Source organism: Strongylocentrotus purpuratus, unplaced genomic scaffold (genome assembly GCF_000002235.5).
Source record: "Strongylocentrotus purpuratus isolate Spur 01 unplaced genomic scaffold, Spur_5.0 spur5_scaffold_16, whole genome shotgun sequence".
NCBI lineage: Eukaryota > Metazoa > Echinodermata > Echinoidea > Camarodonta > Strongylocentrotidae > Strongylocentrotus > Strongylocentrotus purpuratus.
Window position 1 is genome coordinate 6449510 of NW_022145601.1, and position 23100 is coordinate 6472609.

Here is a 23100-nt window from a genome sequence, read left to right on the forward strand (position 1 = left end):
GGAGTTGGTCAAAGTAATAATATATGAGAAGAGAGAACCATACAACGAATGGAAAACGTTGTAGAAATGATAAATAATGTACCTGGTAACGAGAGTTATGATGACGGAATAGGCAAGTGAGAGATATTAGAGAGAGGGGAGGGCCGGGTAATTGACAGAGAGATCAACAGAATAAAAAGGAGAAAGAGAGAGAACATAATGAGGCAAACAGGGGAAAGGGACGGATACAGAAGGCGAAGGAAGCAGAGGAAAAGAGAAAGAGATAGAGAAAGATATCAAAGACAGAAAGAAAAAGAGATATAATCTTTAAAAGCCGGGATTAGGAGGCGGGGAGATGGATGGAATGGAGAGGTGGGGGGGGGGGGGGGGGGGGGTGGAGAGAGAGAGAAAGAAAGAAAGAAAGAAATGAGGATTGCTGCAAAGAGGGGAAAGATGCGGAGAGAGCCGGGGAGTGAGAGATCACGGATGACCTTAATTAAAACTGACCACAGTTGACCCCTGGAATCGATACCTGATGACTAAAATGTAAAGTCATTTACTTTGTCAGATTGGTACATGCAGCGACTTTTCCCTGCATACTATCATGTCTATCCAGTCTTCCTGATGGCTAAGTCAACCATGAAACCGTGCTTCATTAAATCCATTTCAAACATGATTTTAGGAATGCTATAGGACAGCTTCCCTCCCTAAACCAGGGGTGGCGGAGCGCCTTTCAGAGTGGGGGTCCAACACAAAAGGGCATTTTCTGTGGAAAAAAGGGGTACCTACAAAGGGAAACCTCAAAGCGAGAATATCCAATGTGTAGATATTGGTACATATCCCTATATTGTTATTGTATTATCAGAGATGATTTTAATGTTTGTTTCTATCTTTACATGGTCCAACATCATACACTCCAGTTGGATGTGAGGGTCTGAATATTTACTTGGGAGTGAGGGCGAAGCGAGCGAGCGAGCAAATATTTTAATATCTGTGAGGTCACAGTGCGAAAAGTTACGTTGTATAATGAGGAAATATCAATTCTGATGGAGATTTACGCATTTCTAATCATGAAGACTGAAAAGATCTTTAATGTTTATGTTTGTGGATAGTAATTCCAAAACAAACTTTGGTTAAAGTTCAGGGTAAAATTATGAGAAAGAACCCCCCCCCCCCCCCCCCCCCCATTATTTAGCCCAACACGTTTATATCCCATGAAGGAAATGTTTTATCTCAAGTCCTTCGGAAATTACAAAGGAAATTGCTTTTCCAGGTTTGGTCGGAAAACTCTCCAAAGCTGTCAAAACTAGCTTCAACTAGAACGAGTTATAATAGTCTCCTTATAACGAAACACGAGCTATTACTTGGAAGATATTTCATTAGAGGACCAAGCTGAGACAAAGAAGCAAACATGCCTGTACCACTTTCAGTATACAGTGTCTTAACCCCGGGTGCCGACTTTCAGAGTAGTAGAACGGAGGACCAGAGGCGAGAAAGGGTGAGCAAACTGAAAACAATTATTACTCCAAACTGTTATGGTCAGTTTTTTGCTGATTGTTGTGTTGCTAACTGTTACTTGTGCAATCCAGAGTATGTAATATCATACTACAGCTGAATATCGATCGGCATCGGCGAAACTATATAGAAAGTTTCTTCAAAAGAGGGGGGGGGGGGTGTCCTCGATTATCTTGTACCAGGGTTATTTAATGAAATGCTAATTACATCAAAGATTGGGGGCAAACAAACAAGAAGACTTCGATTTCACGGGAGATCATAATCGTTGTTCCTGCAATTCGATTAGAGAATCCTTTGGTCCACTTCATTTCACTCTGATTATTCAACTGGCATATATTCGTGATTTTCCAACTCAGTACAATCAGATATGTTTTTGTAAGTGCAGTTCAAGCAAAAGTTGTTCAAATAATTTTCTTAAGTATACAACAAGTGTAACTCCCAAGTTAATTATTTTTATACTTCACACATGGATTAATTTTGATTGTTATTAAAAGTTATAAAAGGGAAACTTATCATTTCTATGACATTCATTATAAAAAAAAAAACTCCCAACCTTGCATTTGTCATGTCAATAAACAAAATATTTAACAAAATAATGTCACATTAATGAGAATGTGATGTATACTCATCTTTCCTAAACTTAATATTTCTGACATTTCCAAACCGTTTATTCGCAGGATAAGAGTCGAGTTCCCCCCCCCCCAAAAAAAAGCCTGAGACCCCTCTGTCAACCACATCTGGCCAGTGTCACATCGATCGGTCTTTATATGGCAAAATCCCGGGAAAAGGGTCCCTGAAATAATATAGACTAGTCACAAAAATGTGAAAATAACTTAGTTCCTGGTATCCAGAAAACGAAAGCTCCAGAGCTGACCGAAACAAAATAAATTCTAGCTCACCCCGGAAAACCTCAAAAGCACAGGCCTAGATACATTTTTCTCAGAGATGTAGGGTCACCCTCCTCTTCCTTGTCCTTCTTTCCCTCAGTGTACTCTTCCTCTATCGTCAACTTCTCCTCTCCTTCTCCACCTCTTCCTCCTCCTTCCTCATTGGATCTGTACTTCTCTGGATCTGTACTTCTCTTTTTGTCCTTCAGGTGCGACATGTCCTAAAGTCACCATTGGTCTTCCTGGCTGTTTGCCTAAATCTCTTCTTCGCTATTTTCGTCCTCCTCATCCTCAGTAATGCTACCAGACAACCGTGTGCAAGGAGAACGGTGAACCCATCAAGGCCACTCCTGCAGCTCCTGTAGACAAGGTACGTCAAAATACACCTCGACTGTCTTCTGTTGTCCAGATGGTGACGCCACACACGTTTTAACGGCTCTAGCTAGGACATATACCCCCTTGGCAATCACGCCATGCTAATTACAAGCGGAACAATAGCCCCCCCCCCCCGGGACATAATTACCCCCGAAAAATCACCCCCGAGGAGAACCATCCCCTATGGACAATTACCCTCCCTCCCCCCTCCCCTGGATAATTACATCCCATAAAATTACCCCCTTGGACAATCACCCCTGTGGAAAAGGACCCCCGTCCTCCCAAGGACAAGACCCCCTGAAAATTACCCCCTTAGGCAATCACCCCCACTCCCCCCCCCCCTCCCAGGACAATTCCCACCGGGGAAGTAAAAAAAATCAAAAAGGGGGGGGGGGGGGTTCACTAAAATGCGCCTGCTCCGAGTATACATATCAAACTTCTTTTTTTTCAAACTTCTCGTGGAGTCCACTTTTAAGAGAATAGGTCTTTATTCCATATCTTTTGAATCCTATATCATAAGCAAGCCTCAAGGTCCTAGCGAGAAAAATATGTCTACGTAAACGTATGTCATCCAAGAAATTATAAACTGGATACACCCTTGTGACCCATTTGTATACATCCCGCGGTAATGTATGTTCCTTACTCTACTACTGTGGACAGCCCATTGAATGTATTTGTACAAAGTACAATCCTAATTTAACCCTTTCTAAAGCTAAATTGAACTCAAGAAACATGAGTTTTCTCAATTTTGCCATAACCTTTTGAAGAAAAACATCCCTTTACAACTTTAATCTACAGTCTTGTTACTAGTCATATATTTTTTCTTATTCATAATAGTCATTCGATCGCCATGGTTCTTACCATCATCATCGCTTTGACGAAAAATGTCACTACGACCACGCCCTCAACGTCCTTAGGGTTGACATGACGGGAGATGGCTACGGGGAAAATGCGACCATTATCTACGACTTCTCTCGGGTGAGTCAGAGGTTCGAATCTGATCTTAGTATTAACGAAAAATGATGAATTAACAATTTGAAATTGAAATGGTTTATTACCAAATTTCATCACAACCAGAGGCCGAATCGAGAAATCTTGTACGGATTAAAAATAGAAATGTACACAATCGTGTCATGAAAATCATAACAAAGAATAGGTGCACACACAATAATACAAGAACATACTAATAAAATAATAGGCACATTACTAGACATTTGGAGGGGCGGTAAACTAATATGTTATATTAACATATCAATAAAGAACTTATAATATAAAATTATTTAAAAAATGTTATCACGAAGATGATAATGATGACGATGATAATAAAAAGAATAATGATGATAATAATAATATAAAACTAGATTTGTAATACTTGTTTGGAACAGGTATAGGTGGGCTGATCCAACAAAAAATTGAGACAAAATAAAGGGTACATTTGAAATAGCTTTTTGTCTCAGCTACAACATATTCGGAGTTCAGCGTAAATGAAGCTAAAACGACGTAGATATTGCTCGCGAAAGACGGGAATGTAGAATCAAGTTTGAGAAAAAGTCATGTCCCATAGAGAATACACGCAAAATGTGAAAAAATTAGCTTGCCTCCTTTAATCGCAAAAATACGCCATGATGCCTTTGTCAAAATGAAAAATTGTGACAACTGGATTTGTAGAGAATTGTCTCAGCTAGAACATATCAAAATTTTAAAGAAAATTAATCAATTTTTAGAAAGATACAATCAATTTTCCAAAAAAATGCTGACGTCATAATAGGCAAATTGAAATTTTGAGTTCGGAGGCCATTATGATGGCGTCATGAGTTAATTGAGGGTCAAATGAGACATGAAATCATATCTCTGATTCATACTCGCTCAAAATATGAAAAAAAAATTGGGGTCACCTTGCATCCTAAAGAGCTATAATGGATTTTGCATAGGCATGTTTTTGCCCATATATGCTATGTATTACAAGAGCTCGCGCGCATTGAAATTCATGTTAAACGGTCGATTATTCAATTATTTATAGTCATAAGAGACAAACATGGTATCAATTTGTTTGTAAGAATATGTGGAATATTATGAAAGAAAAAAAATGGCGATTCTATGGTGTCTAATAGTTTTACGCGCGAAAACGCGCGCGCATGCGCGTGTGCGCGATTTTTAAAAAAATGCTTAGAATGGCCTAAAACGTATGCAAAATGATTTTGAGACGATTTTGAGCATTTCAAAATTTTGCGCGCGCATTGACGCGCGGACGTACGCGCACGCGCGCGTTATTTGACCTGAAATTGACCGGACGGATATTGACCCTGATCATGATAAATATGAATCAGAAATACCTTTTGGTTATGAAGATATGATCAGGAGTTGATTTTCGTAAAATTTTACAAAATGGCGCCTAGATGACGTCATCAGTGAAGGTCAATGTTGAAAACGTTATTGTGCTTTGTACATATGCCTATACATATGTGTGCCAAATTTCAAATTATTTGATTGAGCCATTTCCAAGTTATCTTGCCAACAAAAAAGTGGTTAGAAATAAGAAAAATATATAATATAATAAATAATAAATAAATAAAGGCAATTCTAACGAAATTATAAGGTGGTCTGTACGTTATACAGCCCACCTGAAAATGATAAAAATAATAATAATGATAATAGAAATGATAATAATAGAAATGATAATAATAGAAATGATAATAATGGAAATGATAATGATAAAAATGATAATGATAGAAATGATAATAATGATAACAATAATAATAATGATGATGATAATAATAATAATAACAATAATAATAATAATAATAATAATAATAATATATAATAATAATAATAATAATAATAATATAATAATGAATGATAATAATAATATAATAATAATAATAATAATAATGATGATTTGGGAGATGTGTTCGTATTTTCCTCTTTATGCAAAGCTTTTGTGAATCATTGGATTGAAGTCTAATAGCCCTTTGTATCCTCCAAAAGTCGATGTCCTTGCCTCGCTATAAAATCAAGGAATTAAAACTCGTTCTTAATCTATTGACCTCGTAGCGCCTGATGACTTATTCGATGACCCGAAAGCGGATGTGTTTGATAGGAGTGATTGACGAGACCATTGACGTTGAATTCATCAATGAAGGAGATTCGATCGACGTAAGATTAAAGCATGTTTATAATTATTTTGAGTGCTGGCTTACTCCTATTTTTTTTTTAACAATTCATAAACTCTTGATTTTTATTGTTTTTCTTTCAATTTTTGTTTACGGCCTTGATGCCTTCGATTCTGAGAAAATTTAACATTTACGAGCATTCTTGATTGTCTTTAACCTTTTATGGATCAGGACGATTTTTGTATTTTCTTATTTTGTCTGATTTGTTATTGATAACAAAACATGATATTCTGTCTGCAAACGTCGCTTAAATAATTTACGACAACATCCTCTTTCCGCTACAAGACCGAAAGTCCGCTCGTCAGACAGCCCGACTATGAGACTGACTATGTCCTTCTCAGGGGACTGTCTAACAACTTTCTTGAGGGGAACGTTCACTCGACCGACGACCAAACGAGACCGACATTTTCCTCCTTTAAATATCATGCCTAATTACTTTATCGGTCTTGTGAGCTGTCGGTTTTGTGGGCCGGCGGCCTGGTCTCTTTTTTCTTTTCTATAACTATTAACTTTTCTTAAGTATTTTTTTTTGTTTTGTCTGTCTCTTGGGCTAACGACCTACTGGGATCACCTCCTCCCACTTCCTCCTAACAAATTATTATTTCCCCCAGGGACGCCCGTTTAAATGTTACTGTTTTTATTATAGCTACCGGAGACGTCTGGTAGGAACTTCACGTCAGCTGGGGTCATACCGAATGGGTTCTTGCATCTCAATACATCACCCGTCGTCGCCTCCATCTGCGCCGATTACGAGACACTTTGGATCGAACCGGTACTTGAGCCATCAAGAGTGCGAATAGCTCGCCATGACAAGACTACCACCACTACCACCACCACCACTACTTCAGATGGAACGACAACAACAACAACCACTACCACCACTACGATGCACTAGTAGATGGATGCTGTCTGAGAGCGGTTGCATAGATCGTTCAGGCATTGGGCCTGTACCTGATTATCATGATAATTGGTCTTACTTTAATATCCCGCGCCTTGCACACGAGGCGTCATTTGTTTTTACCAGAGGTGGTCTGGGACTGGAATTCATATTAACCGGCCCTCAGACCTCAAATCAACCGACCCTCAAGTCAAAATATCGAGCGGCCTGTGCCTGTGAAACCCCTATTTTTTACTGACGTAGTACTGCGTCATGAGCCACCACGGTTTTTGACGTGGCATATGAATGTTATACCGTAGAAAATACCGTAACATAATGAATGATGCAGACCTGCAGTGCGTTGATTTATTAACGCGAGCAATCGTTTCTTCTTGGATACGATTGAACACAGATGCGACATTCTCTAACGTAGTACTGCGTCAGCGACTGGTCCAGTCATTGATGCGCCGTGCGAGTGTAAACTAACTCGAAAACAAGAAGAAGAAGGAAAAAAAAAGACGCATGTAAAATAAACAATGCAAACCTTGCGTTGAATAATGCATAAGGATGCAATAATTGCAAACATAGATTTGACTGGGTAGGACGTAGGGATGATAACGCGATCGAAATGACACCACGTGTACAATGGGCATTGGGACGGTAAAAATCACATTGCTGTCAAATTGTTAAAATGCACCATATGTAATGATACTAGCAAGAATATTAAAGATATTATAGACTTGTAATTCTAGTAATAAGGAGTATGATTAATCAAGAAGCCTATACATTTGTTTTATTTCATTGTTTTGTGACGAGTATTGATGCTGCTTCAATTGACTTCTAAATCTAAATACAAAGCATGGCTTGCACGATTATTCATCTACATGTAGATAATTATATATCTGTGTGTGAAACTGAACATTAAATTGTATTATCCAACAGTATGTGCTGCTGTATAAATGTTGAACATTTGAAATCATTAACGAATTTATTATGTAGGTCTGTGAACGATGACTATTGCTTGATTTGACTGGAATAAAATGAACTAAACGAATAGTTGAGATGAATGTCACAGCGCAGGGGCGTACGCAGGGGGGGGGGGGGGGTTGGGGGTTCAAACCCCCCCTTTGGTATTTTTATGTATGTAAACCCCCCCCCCTAAAAAACCTAAAACCCCCCCCCCCCCCTTTGTTTTTTGTTTTTTTTGTTTTTTTTGTTCTTATTACTTAAAAAAAAAAAAAAAAATTATACCCACGGCTAACCTAAATAAGGTGACCTTACCCTCCCCAACGCCAAAAAATGGCCAATTATGAAATTTCGAGACAAAAAAAAAAAAAAAATGTGTCCGCTTAGGCGTAGGCTGGCGTACAGGTTTGCTTATGGTTGCTTACGGTTGTTTACTGTGTGTAAAGCTTTTACTGCTTTGTCGATCTGGCGTAGGGTAGCGTACTGTTGCGTAGGCATGGCGTACAGTAGCGTAGTGTTGCGTACTTTCTGTGTCAAGTTTCTACGCCGAAAGTACGCGAACAAATTAAACATGTTGAATTGTTTGCGTCCATCTTGCGTACCCCTTTGCGTCCCTCAGCATATAGTAACGTAGGCCAGCGTAGTTGGTACGCAACACTACGCAAATCTTCGTATGGACCCCACGCCAATTAGTGACCTGCCAGTGTCACAAATAAAGTATTAAAAATATGCTCATCTGACCCTAATTAAATGCCTAAAACCCCTGAGCTTTCGGGTGTTTATAGCCCCTTGAAACGCGTGGACCCCACGCCTATATACACTCAACCCGCTGCGGTCTAACTGACCCCCCCCCCCCCCCCCCCCCCCCAACTTTGAAAAACGTTTCTTGGAGCCTGCATGTAACATGCAAGAATGGTGCATGGTGATGCAGATTATTTTCTGCACCCCCCTCCCCCCAAACAATTTTACTCAATACGCAACTGACTGTTTTGCAATGCATGAAGTCACATGCTACTGTCTTCTTCCAGTTAATTGCCGCTCCATGGTGATGAAGATAATCTGGTTGATATTGAACTATTAATATGCAAATGTACAATTCATAACCTTATTTTATGCTTTCTTGTAATTTACTGTAAATATAAGAAACAAATTTATGGCACTTCGGCCCGCACGCTGTTGTGTTGACGGGTTCTTCGATGGATGGATAGACGTATGTGTAGTTGTATAGTTGTACGAATATTGGCCCGCTTGGCCCCCCATACTCTTCGACTCTAGCGCAGCTCACTCAGTCAATGCACCGCCCCGGCCGAGCACCGTGTATACTGTATACTGTACGTGTGTTGACTGAAGTGAGCTTGCGACTGAGCTGTCAATCCAATGGTTTTCTTGTGAAAACTTTCCTTTAGAAAATGATAATCAAAGTTCAGTAAACATGACCGTAATATTAACAAAATAAACTTTGATTTCATACCTCCATTCACGAAAACTATATACAAATCGCGGCAATCATGATGGAAATAGGTCTCTAAGTTTGGACGTCGACGGGAAGCCCCGTACGTGTATCTTTCTGTCTTGTGCATCTACTACAAAGCACGTCCTATCGCAAGATGCTTTATTCGGGTAATCCCGACCCTTTGCATAGTGCATTGATACTCAACATAATTTGAGTTGATAATCATCTGTTGTGTGTGTCTTTGATACGGATGTAATGTGGAATATGCATGAGTATCTCTGTCGTCACGCATATCATGCATTATGCATATCGCGTCTGTTTTTGCCCTGGACGTCGACACGGAGGAGGACCTCGGGCGGAGTATTGCCAATTCCACAGAGTAGACTCTCCCGCGGACGTTGGCACCGGGCACCTGGACCCCGAGGGGAGGGTTCAGGAGGAGATAGCTGCACCAACTTCGGTCGGCGATCTCATTAAAAAACAATAGAATACAAAGGCTCGCGGAGACGTCATGCCCCCCGCGGAGTCTTAGCGTATTACTTACTGTGATGCTCAGGATAGCAGAGAAGCGGAGAGGAGAGAAAAGGCGAGACGAGAGAGGGGGGATATATTGTCGAGAGATGGCAGATTGAGGGAAAGAGGGAGAGGGGGGAGAGAGAGAGAGAGAGAGAGAGAGGGGGAGAAAGAAAAAGAGAGAGAGAGAGAGAGAGAGAGAGAATACTTGATGGGTATATGTGTGTGACGGTTCTAGAACACCTACCCCCTGCCCTGGATAACCACCCCTAGTCAACTACCACCTACACTCTAAAAAAAAAAAACTGCTCAATTTGAGTCAAAATGTTACTCTTTTGGGTGGTCAAAAGGAAACCACCCGACTTTTGAGTAAACTTTACTCAGCATGTGTTGAGTAACAAATCTACCCATCTGTTGAGTAAAAATATTACTCAATAAAAGACTAAATCTCTACTCAGTTTGAATGAGTCAACCTTTACTCAATATTTACTCTTTGTTTAGCGGTTTCCTTTTTTACTCAGTACTGGGTAGAAACGTAATCAACTCATGTCGAGTAAGAAACTGCTCATGAGTTGAGCCAAATTTTACTCAATTAACGAGTATATGTTTTGACTCAAATTGTTTGAGCGATTTTTTTGCTCAAATATTGAGTATGTTTTCTGGGTAACGCTTAGTTGCTCAATCAATATTGAGTAAAAACATGTACTTAGTTAAGTACATGTTTTTACTCCATTAGGGGTGCAAACCGATGCAATAGCAGCACCTTTAGGGGTTCAATCCTGCACCCTTTAAAAGGTGCAATCCTGCACCCATCATCGAGGAATACTGGTAAAATTTGCTCGTACACAAATACATATTAAACATGCATGATGTTTCTTGGTTAGTAATCATATAATCAATATATCTATTGCTAAAACGTGAATGTAATTGTAACATGATCAGACAAAATAATATATTGGTTAATGATTGCCAAAGGAAAATACAAAATCAAAAAATTGATATGCATTGTCATAATTTGCTTAACAAATCATGATAAATGTATTTTTATGTGAACACGTGGAAAGTAATCATGAATATGCATGCAATATGCAAACTTTTATTTTGCACCCTCTTTTGGTCGATAGGGTTCATTTTTGTGGGAAGGGTGCAAAATCTTATATTGCACCCTTTTTTTAACCCCTTTTCCTTCAATAGGGTTCATTTTTATGTAAAGGGTGCAAACTCTTATTTTGCACCCTTTTTTGCACCCTTTTTTCTAAGAGTGTATCTCAGTTCTTTCGCATCTTTCTGCACGCGCACATGCATGCACGAGACATGCACATGACGGACAATGAAAGAGTACAAAATATCCAGTTCCTTAGGTAGACAAAGGAACATACAGCTGCTATTATGTAAAAATGTGTAGAACAGGTGTCACATGCATATTGACAGCTAGTTGCACTTTCCATCGATCCAACTTTCACTCGCACCCGAGGTAAATTCGGGTAAGAGATCAATGTTGATTTATTTATCACCTGCCGCAGCGTAATACCCAACCGTAGTTTACTCAAAATTGATACAAACGAAATTCGTACTCAATGTTGAGTCATTGATTTACTCTTTATCGAAGGTAACAAATTACTCGGGTGACGAGTACCACTAAAATCAAGGTCTTACTCCAGCTTGAGTACTGAATTGCTCATTTTGTTACTCAACTTGTTTTACTCGGCACAATTTACTCGCTGACATTAAGAGTGTAGGACAACTACCCCCTAGGACAACTACCCTCAAAGGCCACCCTCTATGACGACTTCACCCCAGGACAACTACCCTTAGACACCTACCCCATAGGAAAACTACCCCCTAGGACAACTATCCCCCGGAAACACTACCCCCTGGGACAACTACCCCCAGAAAAATACCCCGGACAACTACCCCCTTAGGACAACTACCCCCGGACATATATCCTAGGGGTAGTTGTCTGGGGGTAGTTGTACGGGGGTATGTCCTAGGGGTTAATTCTCCGGGGGTAGTTGTCCGGGTGGTAGTTGTCCTAGGGGTTAGTTATCATAGGGGTAGTTGTCTGGGGTAGTCGTCCGGGGGTAGTTCGTCCTGGGGGGGGGGGGTAGTCGTCCTAGAGGATGGTTGCCCTAGGGGGTAGTTAAATGGGGGTGGTTGTCCGGGGTAGTTGTCCTGGGGGTAATTGTCTGGGGTAGTCGTCCGGGGGTATTTCGTTATGGGGGTAGTCGTCCTAGAAGATGGTTGCCTTAAGAGGGTAGTTGACTGGGGTGGTTATCCGGGATGGATGTCCTGGGGGTAGTTGTCCGAATACGGTGTGTGACAGAGGGCTACTACTAGCCTCAGGTGATTATAATTAATAGATGAAACACCTGGATGGAAGGGCAGATTCAGATGACACATAGTTTTCGGTTTGCTTTGATCAAAACATAAACGACACATACATGATACATCGTATGAAATTAAAACAGATATTCGAAAATTCATTTCACCCCTTCCACAAAAGATTTAGATTTTCTTCATGATTACCCTACATCCATTCTTTACCCGGTGAACCCCAGTAGCGGATCCAGGAGGGGGGACCGGAGGGCCCGACCCCCCCCCCCCCCCTGGGAAAAAAAATGTGTATTTTTACATTTGTTAACGTTAATTTTACCTTTTTGGGGAGATGGACCCCCCCCCCCCTTGAGCGCCAAGGGGGGGGGGGTGCAATTTTTCAAATTTTCGAGGACCAAACAAAAATTAGTGATCACTACCCCCCCCCCCCCCCCCCCCCCATCCATTGTGTATGATGTGTGAACCGGTGTGCGGAAATGGTGTGTTGGGGAGGGGAAGTGAGAGTGCATGTTCATGTGTGTGATAAAGTGCAAAATGAGAGACAGAGAGGATTATCAATAATAAGGCGCGTAGCCAAGGGGCGGTGGGGGCAGTCGCCCCCCCCAAAAAAAAAAAACAACAACAACAACAAACAAACAAACAACAACAACAACAACCGCCGGCCAAATAAAAAAGAGAGAGAGAGAGAGAGAGAGAAAGAAGAAAGGAAGAGGACGTAGGAAGAAAAAGGATTAACAGTCGAGAACGGTACAACGAATCGTCTTCTTTCTCTGATAATGTAATGAAACGTCAAAGCTTCCAGGCTTCGCGCGGCCGGGAAGGGGGTGGAACTGAATTCAGACAAGGATTAAGAGTCGAGACTGGTACTACGAATCGTCTTCTTTCTTTATTAATTTAATGAAACGTCAACAGAAACTGAATTTAGACAAGGATTAAGAGTCGAGAACGGTAAACGAATCGCCCGCCCCCCCCCCCCCCCACTCAGTGTTATTTAGGGTATTATGCTTGTTCCCTCTTTTTGAAAGCACCCCCTATCTGAGGACTGCCAATATTTCCGAACCCCCATTTCGCGGGCTTTTCGCGGGATTTTCTTGCCTTGGAGACCCCCCTAAATCATGAAAAATGCTCAATGTACCCCCCTAAATTCGGAATAATTTCTCAGGAGTCCAAAGAGATGAGAGAAAAAAAGAAAAAACACCCCCTTTTTAAAGAAATCTCCGAGTGAAAAGTTAATACACTTATTTTACAATTCTCGGGCCGGAATTTGTCGCACGAAAAGTACCCCTTTACCGGACATTTTGGGAACACGCATGGGGTCCGTCCGTTCTCGAGGCCGGGACGAATCGTCTTCTTTCTCTAATAATCTAATAGAGCTTCCACGATTTGCGCGGGTTGGGGAACCCACCCCCCCCCCCTCCCTGCACCCACCCCCTACGGAGCGCGCTTCGCACTCTTCGTATGCTCACTACCGCCCAAAGACGTTTAAATATAATTACCGCCCCCCCCCCTAAAATAAAATCCTTGCTACGCGCTTGACAGGATAATAACCCAGGTAGCAAGCCCATGTGGGACCCACATGGTTCCCATATTCTCTGAAATGTTATCTTTATTGAGGGTGACTTGAAAAAGTTAATAACTGGGAAGGGAGGGGGTGCAAACCGTGCAACCTGCCACACGCCTCTACTTCTTGGTTGCTTTGATCTATTGCCGAAAATATTTTGGCACCTATCATTCCCCCCCCCCCCCCCCCAACCACAGATACAAATCGACACCGTTGTTCAAAGTGCATTTAAATTTTAAAAGACGAATATATGCGTGCCCCTCCGAGGAAGGGAGGTCGTTTCCTTTTCAATTCATTTATATCAGAAATATCTGTGAAATTCGAACACAATGTCAATATGTCCAAATGAAAACGTACTTTGACCATCATATAATTACCAACTTTTTAATTTGAACGAGAACTAGGGTTTATGGTATTTGTTCAGTGTAGGATACCATAGTAGTTCACGAAATTAAATGGCGACAATAGTCAAATCACTGACTAATCGCCAATAACTCAAAACACAACAACAACAACTTTTTTGTTTTTTCAGTAACTTGACATTTGCTATCGCCTTATTGGATATTTTGGGGTTGTTCTGCGGTCAGAGAACTTGAAGTCTATTGTAATTCAGATATTTTATCGCATTTCCAAACCAGGACACTGCATGTGTTTGAACAAGACTGACCTCAACCACGGATTTCTGTAGCGAAACATCGAAAGGTAATACGGTATGCAGTTCCATACCTCAGTCCCATACCTTGCATTTTGTGTCTATGTATTTTCTCTGCCAACGCAATTGCAACGCGTCAACTGAAAGAAGAGACATGCTATGACTAGCTGAGTTGAGTATCGGTTTGAGAGAACTTGTATGATTCTTAAGGCTTTTGTTAAGTTAAGCATTATGAGTAGTCCGATTCTATCCAAATAAGAAGACATGGTCATGGAGAAAAAATTGGAAGAAAGAATGAAACTTTAAGTCTTTAGGAAGAAGAGAAGAAGAAGAAGAAAAATAAGTAGAGTCTAGAACTAGAAGTAGTCTAGTTAGATTTAGAAGAAGGAGAAGGAGAAGAAGAAGAAGAAGGACAATTGACAGTGTCCTGTTAATCATGTTGAAATGAATTTGATTTATTAATGTTGACTTTATTTTATAAACAAATTAGATCTAATTAAATGTTAATTTAATGAATTAATGTTGACATTAACACAGTGTTTAGGTCTATGGTTATTGTTGCATGATTTTTCACCTGTATTCACCTGTCTTTTCAGGCTCCTTAGTAAGAAAATGTCTTGTAATGCCCTCCCATAGTTCATCAGTACACCACTGCAAAGCGTTCTAATCTTGGTGATAATTGATATCACCTAGACTTAATTGGCACCAATTTGCATGCATAAAGAGTGATGTAAACAAAAACAAGATAAACTGCATTTGTAATCGCCCCTTCCCGCACCTAAAAATGCCTGTTTACGTGTTGCCAATTTTATGCTCACTTTATGACAATAGCGATAAGTTTAGTGTACTAAAGTAAGTTGTAAAGTAAGTATCAAGTTGACAACAGGAAAACAAGCATCTTCTTATATATACCCCATGAATTTTGCGTTTCCGGCAGAACCAACATTGCGAAGTCTCGTCAGAGGTCAGCATTTTTGTAATGTACATGTATTTGCCAATCGCATGTAAGCCCATTGTCTTTAAGGACATGTGGAAGGTGAGCAAAGCACTACCATTCCGGTAACAAATTTCCGCATTTTGGTTCAATTTTCTACCGATTTCAAAGTGTTTAGTATGAGAAGAAAGGTCCACTAGCAAACTCCAAAGGTAGTTTGCAAATTTCGTCAGGCGTATGAAGGGGTAATTACAAATGCATTTTATCATGTTTTGTTTACCTCACTCTTTATGCAGGCAATAGGTTGCCAATTAAGGCTAGGTGATATCATTATTATATTTCATAACCACTTAGCCCTTAAGGTTAGATACATCTGTCACATTCATAATTAACAGGTACAGTAGATCTACAATGTCGACTATGAATGGCATGTACATCTTTAAAAGCCAGGATCTTTTTTAAAGGTACCCCCTTCATGAACCGTACATGCTGCTGTGCACATTCCTGTAGTGCAATCTCGATCTTATTCACAAAACATAGTATTTCTTTTTTTTCTTCTCTGTTTTGCAGGTCGGCAAACCTTGTGAGGAGCAAAAGAGCCACTGTCTCATCAAATACTGACGGCAAACTATAAATTTGTCAACCTAGCCATGCCTCTGTGCTTCTTTCCAAAGTTAACACAAAGAGCATCAATATGGTCGATATGTGCAAGACAAATGAACTGCAGAACAGGTGGTTTACAAAGACAATCCAGCATCATCTTTACCTGTTCCTCTCCAGTTAGTCATGCAGCAAATAGAAAGATTCTTCCAGATTGCCATTTAAGACATCCTCCATTACATTCAGTTGTTCAAAGAATGTGTGGCCCTTCGTATACCCATGGGGATGTTGTAGAGTTGTTAAAGACAGGCGTCTCTGATACGCAACCTGCTCGGTTAGGCTCCACGAGCGGCATGTCTGGGGCAAAGACGCCTTCTCTCGGGGATGCCTTCTCGGTCGAGAACAAGGAGAGGGTGATGAGCAGTCTTTCTTCTAAGCTGAGGACACTGAGGAGATTTTACACCAAGGATGTGAAGCAGAGAGGGGCAGTGGTGGTGCCCCTGTGCAGCGTCAACGGGGAACCCTGCATTCTGTTCACCCTCCGGACCAGGACACTCAAAGACCACTCGGGCGAGGTCAGGTGTGTAAATAATAATAATAATAATAGCTAGTTCTTATATAGCGCTTTTCAGGACCGTAGGACCTCTCAAAGCGCTTTACAGATTATTACCCGGTCATAGGATTCAGACTTACCCTCACACAATGTATGCACATTCTCCAATCCCTGGGGAGCATTCCAGCCAGGCGTCTTTTTTACAAGTGCACACTTGCTAATCAAACCACATTAGCTTTCGCATCCTACCGGGTACCCATGTACAAACTCTGGAGCTCAAGAGTAGATGACTGTCTTCTTAGCCCTCTCTCTCTCTCTATCTCTCCTAAATGTGTAGATTTCCAGTGAGAAATTTTGAGTAATACGTGACCTGTTTTTTTTCTCACTTTAAACAAAATTATTGTACAAGAGAGGACCACTATTAACACACTTTGTATGTTAAGGTGATTTAGCTGATCCCACTTCACATTCATTTATTCTATTCTATTTTAGTTGTAAAATAAAACTTTGACATGAGGACTAAAAATGTTTTCCAGAGAAAAACTTGGACCTTGGTGTATTTTTCTTAAATGCGGGGTAATTTACCGACATCACTACCACTGATGTAATGTATTTTTAATTGCATCCTATGTCGGCATTCATAGAGCAATTGAACTTCAATAGTAGATCAATAATAGATTTTCAGACCAAGATTCTACATGTAGTATTTCCTCAGTTTTCCAGGAGGCAAGATGGACCCCACGGATGGGGACGTGTGCTACACCGCTCTGCGTGAACTACAGGAGGAGCTTGGCATCAACCCAGAGACAGTGGAGGTGTGGGGTAACCTAGCCCCTGTCGGAAGAGAGGTAGATTACGTGCTAAATTGTCTGTTGTGTTTCAAGGTGATGTTCACTAATTCTCTTTTGTCAGTGCCCTCTGTATTCGCTTCACTTGCATGGATGACGACCCTCAAGAGGTTTGCATGATATCAACCCCATTTCATGGTAATATGACACATGCTCCTTCGGCTTTCACTCGTGGAATTTCTACCCAAACTGAGTTCTTAACTTTAAAGTAGTCACCCGAAGAATAAAAAGTGTTTTTAATTGATGCAAAATTCATATCATTGCGAAAAGGAAGCCTTACTGATCAAATGTAAAAACTTTCCTCTTCAAACTATGTTTGGGGCCCGCAGTAATCATCTCTCAAAAGTGTTAATTTTGAGATCCTGATTTTCTGCTTTCAGCGGTCCTCTGTAGAGCATCAAGATTCGTGACGTCACGTGTGAGACACAATTACCGACAAAATTGCATTTTAAGCCCTCCATGATATCTATATGATTTTTAAGCAAATTGTTCATGTTTTTCAAGAGAAAATCTTTCCATCCATATTTAATTTGTCTATGATTATCAGTTGTCATGAATTTTATTTGGGTGACTATTTTAACCATGGATCCAACACTATACCTAACCCTAACCTCAAAGCCAATTGCAACCCAAACTTTAACCCAGTCCTTCTGATGAAGAAAAGTCCTGAGAAATTGTTGAAAGAGCCTGTTGGATCACCAAACTCATCATTTTGCCTGGTGATAACTCATTGATTGATGCTCAGAGATACATACATTTTCCAGTGATAATTTTTCCAGGCTTTGATTCTTCGAAAGTGTAGGGTTAGGTTTGCAAATAATGCTCTGTTTCCTCTTGTTTTTCTCTCCGGTTCTCTCCTTTTATCTCCGCTCCTCCCTCTCTCTCTCTGTCTGTCTCTCATGCCCCCTCTCTCTCTCCTCAACTCACCTCTCCTCTCTCTCTCTATCTCCCTCCCATAGTCACCCTTGCATTCACTTTATCTTTTATCGAAAGGTTGTTATGGTACCACAATCAATTGTTTTTATCGTCTCTGTGTAACTTTTATTCACATACACTATGTATATCTCAAACACATACCATGTACTTGTTTATTTGCAATTTAATCACATTCACTGAAAATCTCAACTCACATTTGCACAAATGAAATCAAAAGTTATGTATATATGGGTTGCGATGGCTAGCTTTCTAAAATCATTTTATGAACACTGTTAAGTACTACAATATTTAAACAATAGAGGTTACCATACTGAATACAGGTACTTGTATAATGTAGGTCCTGTGACATCCCCCCCCCCCCCCCTCATTGTCTTCCATTCAGTCTGACATCCTTTGCTGTGCTTATTCTGAGGTCAGAGAGTGTTGGTGTTATTGTTCCATTGTTTCAGTGTTTTAAAAACACCAGACAGGAAATATGATAACATTAGCATAGTAGGTCCCTGATACTTGTGTGCGGTTTTCCAGTATTAGCAACAGCTTTTTATAAAAAAAACCTTATACTTCAAGTTAATGACTTTGACTCTCATTCATAGTGAAATCTATTTTTTTTAAAAGTGCAATCTGTTATAGGATGCGAGGTCAGTTTGAATTAATAGGCCATGTTGCTAACAATAATATGAGAAGTTTTCAAACAATGCTCCAATTTTACTGCAAAAGTATGCACACCTACGAGCCATTGTGTTAGCAGGCCTGATAAAAACCCGATTTAAATCGGTTTCCCGATTTGTTTTTATTTTTCCCGATTTTTTTTCCTGATTTTTTTTTTCTTCCCAATTTAAATTTTTTTTTTTTTCCCGATTTCCCTCTTATTATCTCTATTCTTCCCTATTTTTTCCCCAATTTTCCCAATTTTGTCTCAATTTTCTTACTCGAAAGGGGGGAATGTTTGTTAGATGCCATTTTTTCCCCGCGAATCGTCTTTTTTTTTTTTTACTCAAGGGGGGCGTGGTTGAGGGGAAAACAAAAAACCTATTTTTTATCTATTTTTATCACCCCTGGTTAGGCTTGCCAGAACTTTACAATCCAAACCGCATTATAAATGTTCACTATTATTTTTATTATTAAATCAACTCCAAACTGATCAGTCCTAGGCCATTTGTTGCGGCCTTAATTCTTGTTTGGTGCTGTTGGTATGCCTAGATATATATATTGTAGTTTGAGGTGAAAATCTGCATTCCTTAAATTATGCAAAGTGCAAATAAAGCAGGTGCTTTACATTGTCATCTGATCATGCTTGTGAATAGTATTTGATATGATGAATATTCATTTTAATGGGTGTACATCCATACTAGGCAGATTTGGTTAATACAAATTCCCATTGTTGGGTCCAAATTTGATATATTAAACTTTTTCTTTTTCTTCAAAAAAGAAGGGTATCTGTCTATAAAGTTTGTTATGCTGAATCACATATTATGTATTTACATACATTATTGTGTTTCATGATTGTTTGATTTGGGTGTGAACTAACTGCATTGATTTTCATGACTTGTTGTTATTATTTTATATGATTATTTTTTATATTGCATACGTTAATGTCTGTCTGCACTAGTTTGGCCAGGAGGGATTAGACCTCACAGCGTGGTCACTGTCAGGTGATTATCTCATCAAATCAGCTCTCTATTAAAGGGAAAGTCCACCCCCAAAATAAGTTTGTTTCGATAGAGGCAGAATAATAAGAAAATCAGGTGAGTGAAAGTTTGAGCAAATTCTGAATGAAAATAAGAAAGTTATGAATTATTGAAGTTGTGATCAATCAAATACAAATTGGCAACTCTGTGACTTATTATACGAGCTCTCCTTCATTTGCTTTGTGCATAATATTCCATAAAATCATGTTTTCTTCGTTATTGATGACGAAATATATATTGTTCCTTGCAGGGGGAGTATAGAAACATATTTGCAATTATTATATTTAGGGTGCATGTATGGTTGAAATTTTTCTTGAGGGAAAATGAAAATTTTAGATTTTTTAGTACTGAGCAAATGGAAGCTGAGCTCGCATGATACGTCATAGAGTTGCCAATTTGTGTTTGATTGATCACAACTTCAAAAATCCTAACTTCCTTATTTTTAATCGGAATTTGCTCAAACTTTCACTGACTTGTTTCTCTCATTTTTCTACTCCTATTAAAACTAACTTAATTTCAGGTTGGACTTCCCCTTTAACATTAAGAAAAGGGGATCATGGGGGATCAAAGAGTACCACTTTGGCATTGTTTGCTATATAGAGGTCTCTAGTAGCTACAGGTAGTGCAGTCCCGCTTTCAGAAATTTTATTTTTCTACACTTTTTAATATGGAAATACATGTTCCGTTTCTTTTACGGTACTGGTGAGTCTAAAATCATAAGAATAACAATATATATTTATTTGTTTGTTTACAGAGGATCACAGTTGTACCAATCATAGGCCACCTTGGAGAGATTGACATTCAAAGTCTGAAGTACAACCCTGATGAGGTAAGGAGGTCTGGGATTGGTCAAGATGTGTGGGGATTGGTCAAGGTGTGTGGGGATTGGTCAAGGTGTGTTGGGATTGGTCAAGGTGTTTGGGGATTGGTCAAGGAGTGTGGGGATTGGTCAAGGTGTGTGGGGATTGTTCAAGGTGTGTGGGGATTGGTCAAGGTGTGTGGGGATTGGTCAAGATGTGTGGGGATTGCTCAAGGTGTGTGGGGATTGGTCAAGGTGTGTTGGGATTGGTCAAGGTGTTTGGGGATTGGTCAAGGAGTGTGGGGATTGGTCAAGGTGTGTGGGGATTGTTCAAGGTGTGTGGGGATTGGTCAAGGTGTGTGGGGATTGGTCAAGGAGTGTGGGGATTGGTCAAGGTGTGTGGGGATTGTTCAAGGTGTGTGGGGATTGGTCAAGGTGTGTGGGGATTGGTTGAGTTCTGGTAAACTTGTGTAAAGGAACTGTGTGACCGTTATCACTCTGATATTTTAATCTAATTTTCATTTGTATTTATGTTGGTATTGACCTACATCATATGATAATAGTCCTTGGTATGTATAACCTATGCTCTATAAAAATTAGTTGAATATATTACTGGGAACATTATCTCACAAAGCCATCATAGGCTATTTTTAAGTTCTCCTTTTTCATTTTATAGAAATTGAAAAGTAATACATATGATATTGATTACTCAGTATTTTTATCGTTTTGTTGTATGAATATTTAACTACTTTGATTGTATTTTTTATGAAAATGAAGTAAATAAACAAAACAATTAATTGATTGAGTCTGAATCTGAAACTATTTTTCATAGGTAAAATCATCTGAATCTTAATCTTATTTTTGTTCTTCTTTTTTTTCAGGTTGCTTCCGTGTTTGTAATGACGCTGTCCCATCTGTGCAGGCCAGCCTGCCAAGCGTACACTGTCTTCGAGCCCCACCAGTATTCTGGACAACCTATGGCGGCTTTACCTGTCTTTCTAGGCGGAGAGCATCGGGTCTGGGGACTGACCGCTTACATCTTGGACCTTGCCCTTCAGGCCATTGTCCCTGACCACTACCGGTCACTTCTTAGTCAGGTCAAGAAAGAACAGGCTGCTTCATCATGACGGTAGGGAATTGCCTAAGGGAATTTAATTTAAACTATTGCCAATGGGAATTCAACCCATTGTTACAATTTTATATAACACAGTGGAATCAAGGCTATCTAATATAACAGATATTGACTGGTAGGATGTGTGATATAACATTTGTGGACCGCACAGCAGGTGTATTTTCCTTCGTGATCAAATTTTCCCTCAGCGGTCAGCGCTGTGCTCTTCATGAAAATATCAGCCGTTGGGAAATGTCCTTTGCTAACTAAACTGAATGCGCTCCAAGCTTTAGTGGGATTAAGCACCAAGATCATGTGTAAAGCCTGTGCTATCAAATTCTACTCACAAGTACATACAGTTATCAACTAAATTATTCATACCCCTTGTAAATTTGATTTTTGTTTTGTTTTTTGTATCTCAGGAATAAAAGGTGGACTCTAGGAGTCTCAAGAAACATAAATCGAGACAAATAGATATTTCACATACTTAAAAATGTTCAAAACTTGTTAAAGATATTAATAATTTAGTTTGTAACTGCAGATTTTGGTCAGTGTGGGCTGTTAATAATTGTGCAATAAGTCGAGTAGTGCAATTTTAAAAAGGTGGATCCAGAGTAAATACCATCAAACCAGAAAAATACACAACGTGAAACCTTCATGGTTTTAAGGCAATTTTCAGAGCAAGAAACTTTCATGAATTGTAAAAATTCAGCTGAAGGTTGATCAACTATTTTGTGGCATGAAACTTCTGCAAATTCAAACCACTTGCGAAATCTGTGAACATTTAATTTGTGCGATAGTTTCTGGCTTTCAAGTCAGGTTGATAAAAATGACACTAGATTAACATTAGACCAAACAAATCATGATATTACCCCCAATGGCAAGGACTTTTATCTGTTTTCCGTCAGGTTCACTCAGGTTGGAGTAAGTTTGAGGGTAGGACTGGTGTTACAATAACATCCAATGAATCTAAGATTATTAAGTAATATTGACTGCCTTCTGGGCAATACAACATTTTCTTATACCGCGTAATATACCAGCAGCTGGTGCGCGATGAAATTTACAACTGGCTCGATTATTGCTCACTAGTTTAACAGGCATTTTGCCATTGACTTTTCAGATTGGGCAATAATATTTGTTCATTGGTTTACTGTATAACCATATTAACCGGCAAATTACACACAAAATCCCATTGACTTTTCAGATCGGGCAATAATATTTGTTCATCGGTTTACTGTATAACCGTATTGACCGGCAAATTACACACAAAATCCCATTGACTTTTCTGAGCGGTCAATAATATTTTGTTCGCCTGTAGTTTTGTTGGTTTATCCATCAAACCTTGAGGG

At 39.7% G+C, this 23100-nt stretch overlaps 2 protein-coding genes across 3 annotated transcripts; both read left to right on the top strand.

The window, feature by feature from the left end:
* Positions 1–1290: 1290 nt before the first annotated feature.
* Positions 1291–7859, top strand: LOC105443845 (xylanase/beta-glucanase-like). Its single transcript, XM_030986626.1, has 5 exons — positions 1291–1477; positions 2591–2751; positions 3594–3734; positions 5808–5909; positions 6573–7859. The coding sequence occupies exons 3-5, from the start codon at positions 3681–3683 to the stop codon at positions 6819–6821; spliced, it is 405 nt and encodes a 134-aa protein (XP_030842486.1). The 5' UTR covers positions 1291–1477; positions 2591–2751; positions 3594–3680; the 3' UTR covers positions 6822–7859.
* Positions 7860–14138: 6279 nt separating this feature from the next.
* On the top strand, positions 14139–22777 carry LOC594408 (nucleoside diphosphate-linked moiety X motif 8). 2 transcript variants are annotated; one of them, XM_030986628.1, is made up of 6 exons: positions 14139–14332; positions 15787–16396; positions 17085–17217; positions 20596–20670; positions 21522–21769; positions 22174–22777. In XM_030986628.1, the coding sequence occupies exons 2-5, from the start codon at positions 15867–15869 to the stop codon at positions 21765–21767; spliced, it is 984 nt and encodes a 327-aa protein (XP_030842488.1). In that variant the 5' UTR covers positions 14139–14332; positions 15787–15866; the 3' UTR covers positions 21768–21769; positions 22174–22777. The 2 variants fall into 2 exon arrangements, with proteins under 2 accessions (XP_030842488.1, XP_030842487.1); XM_030986627.1 differs by lacking the exon at positions 22174–22777 and having other exon boundaries at positions 21522–21770.
* The last annotated feature ends 323 nt before the right edge of the window (positions 22778–23100 follow it).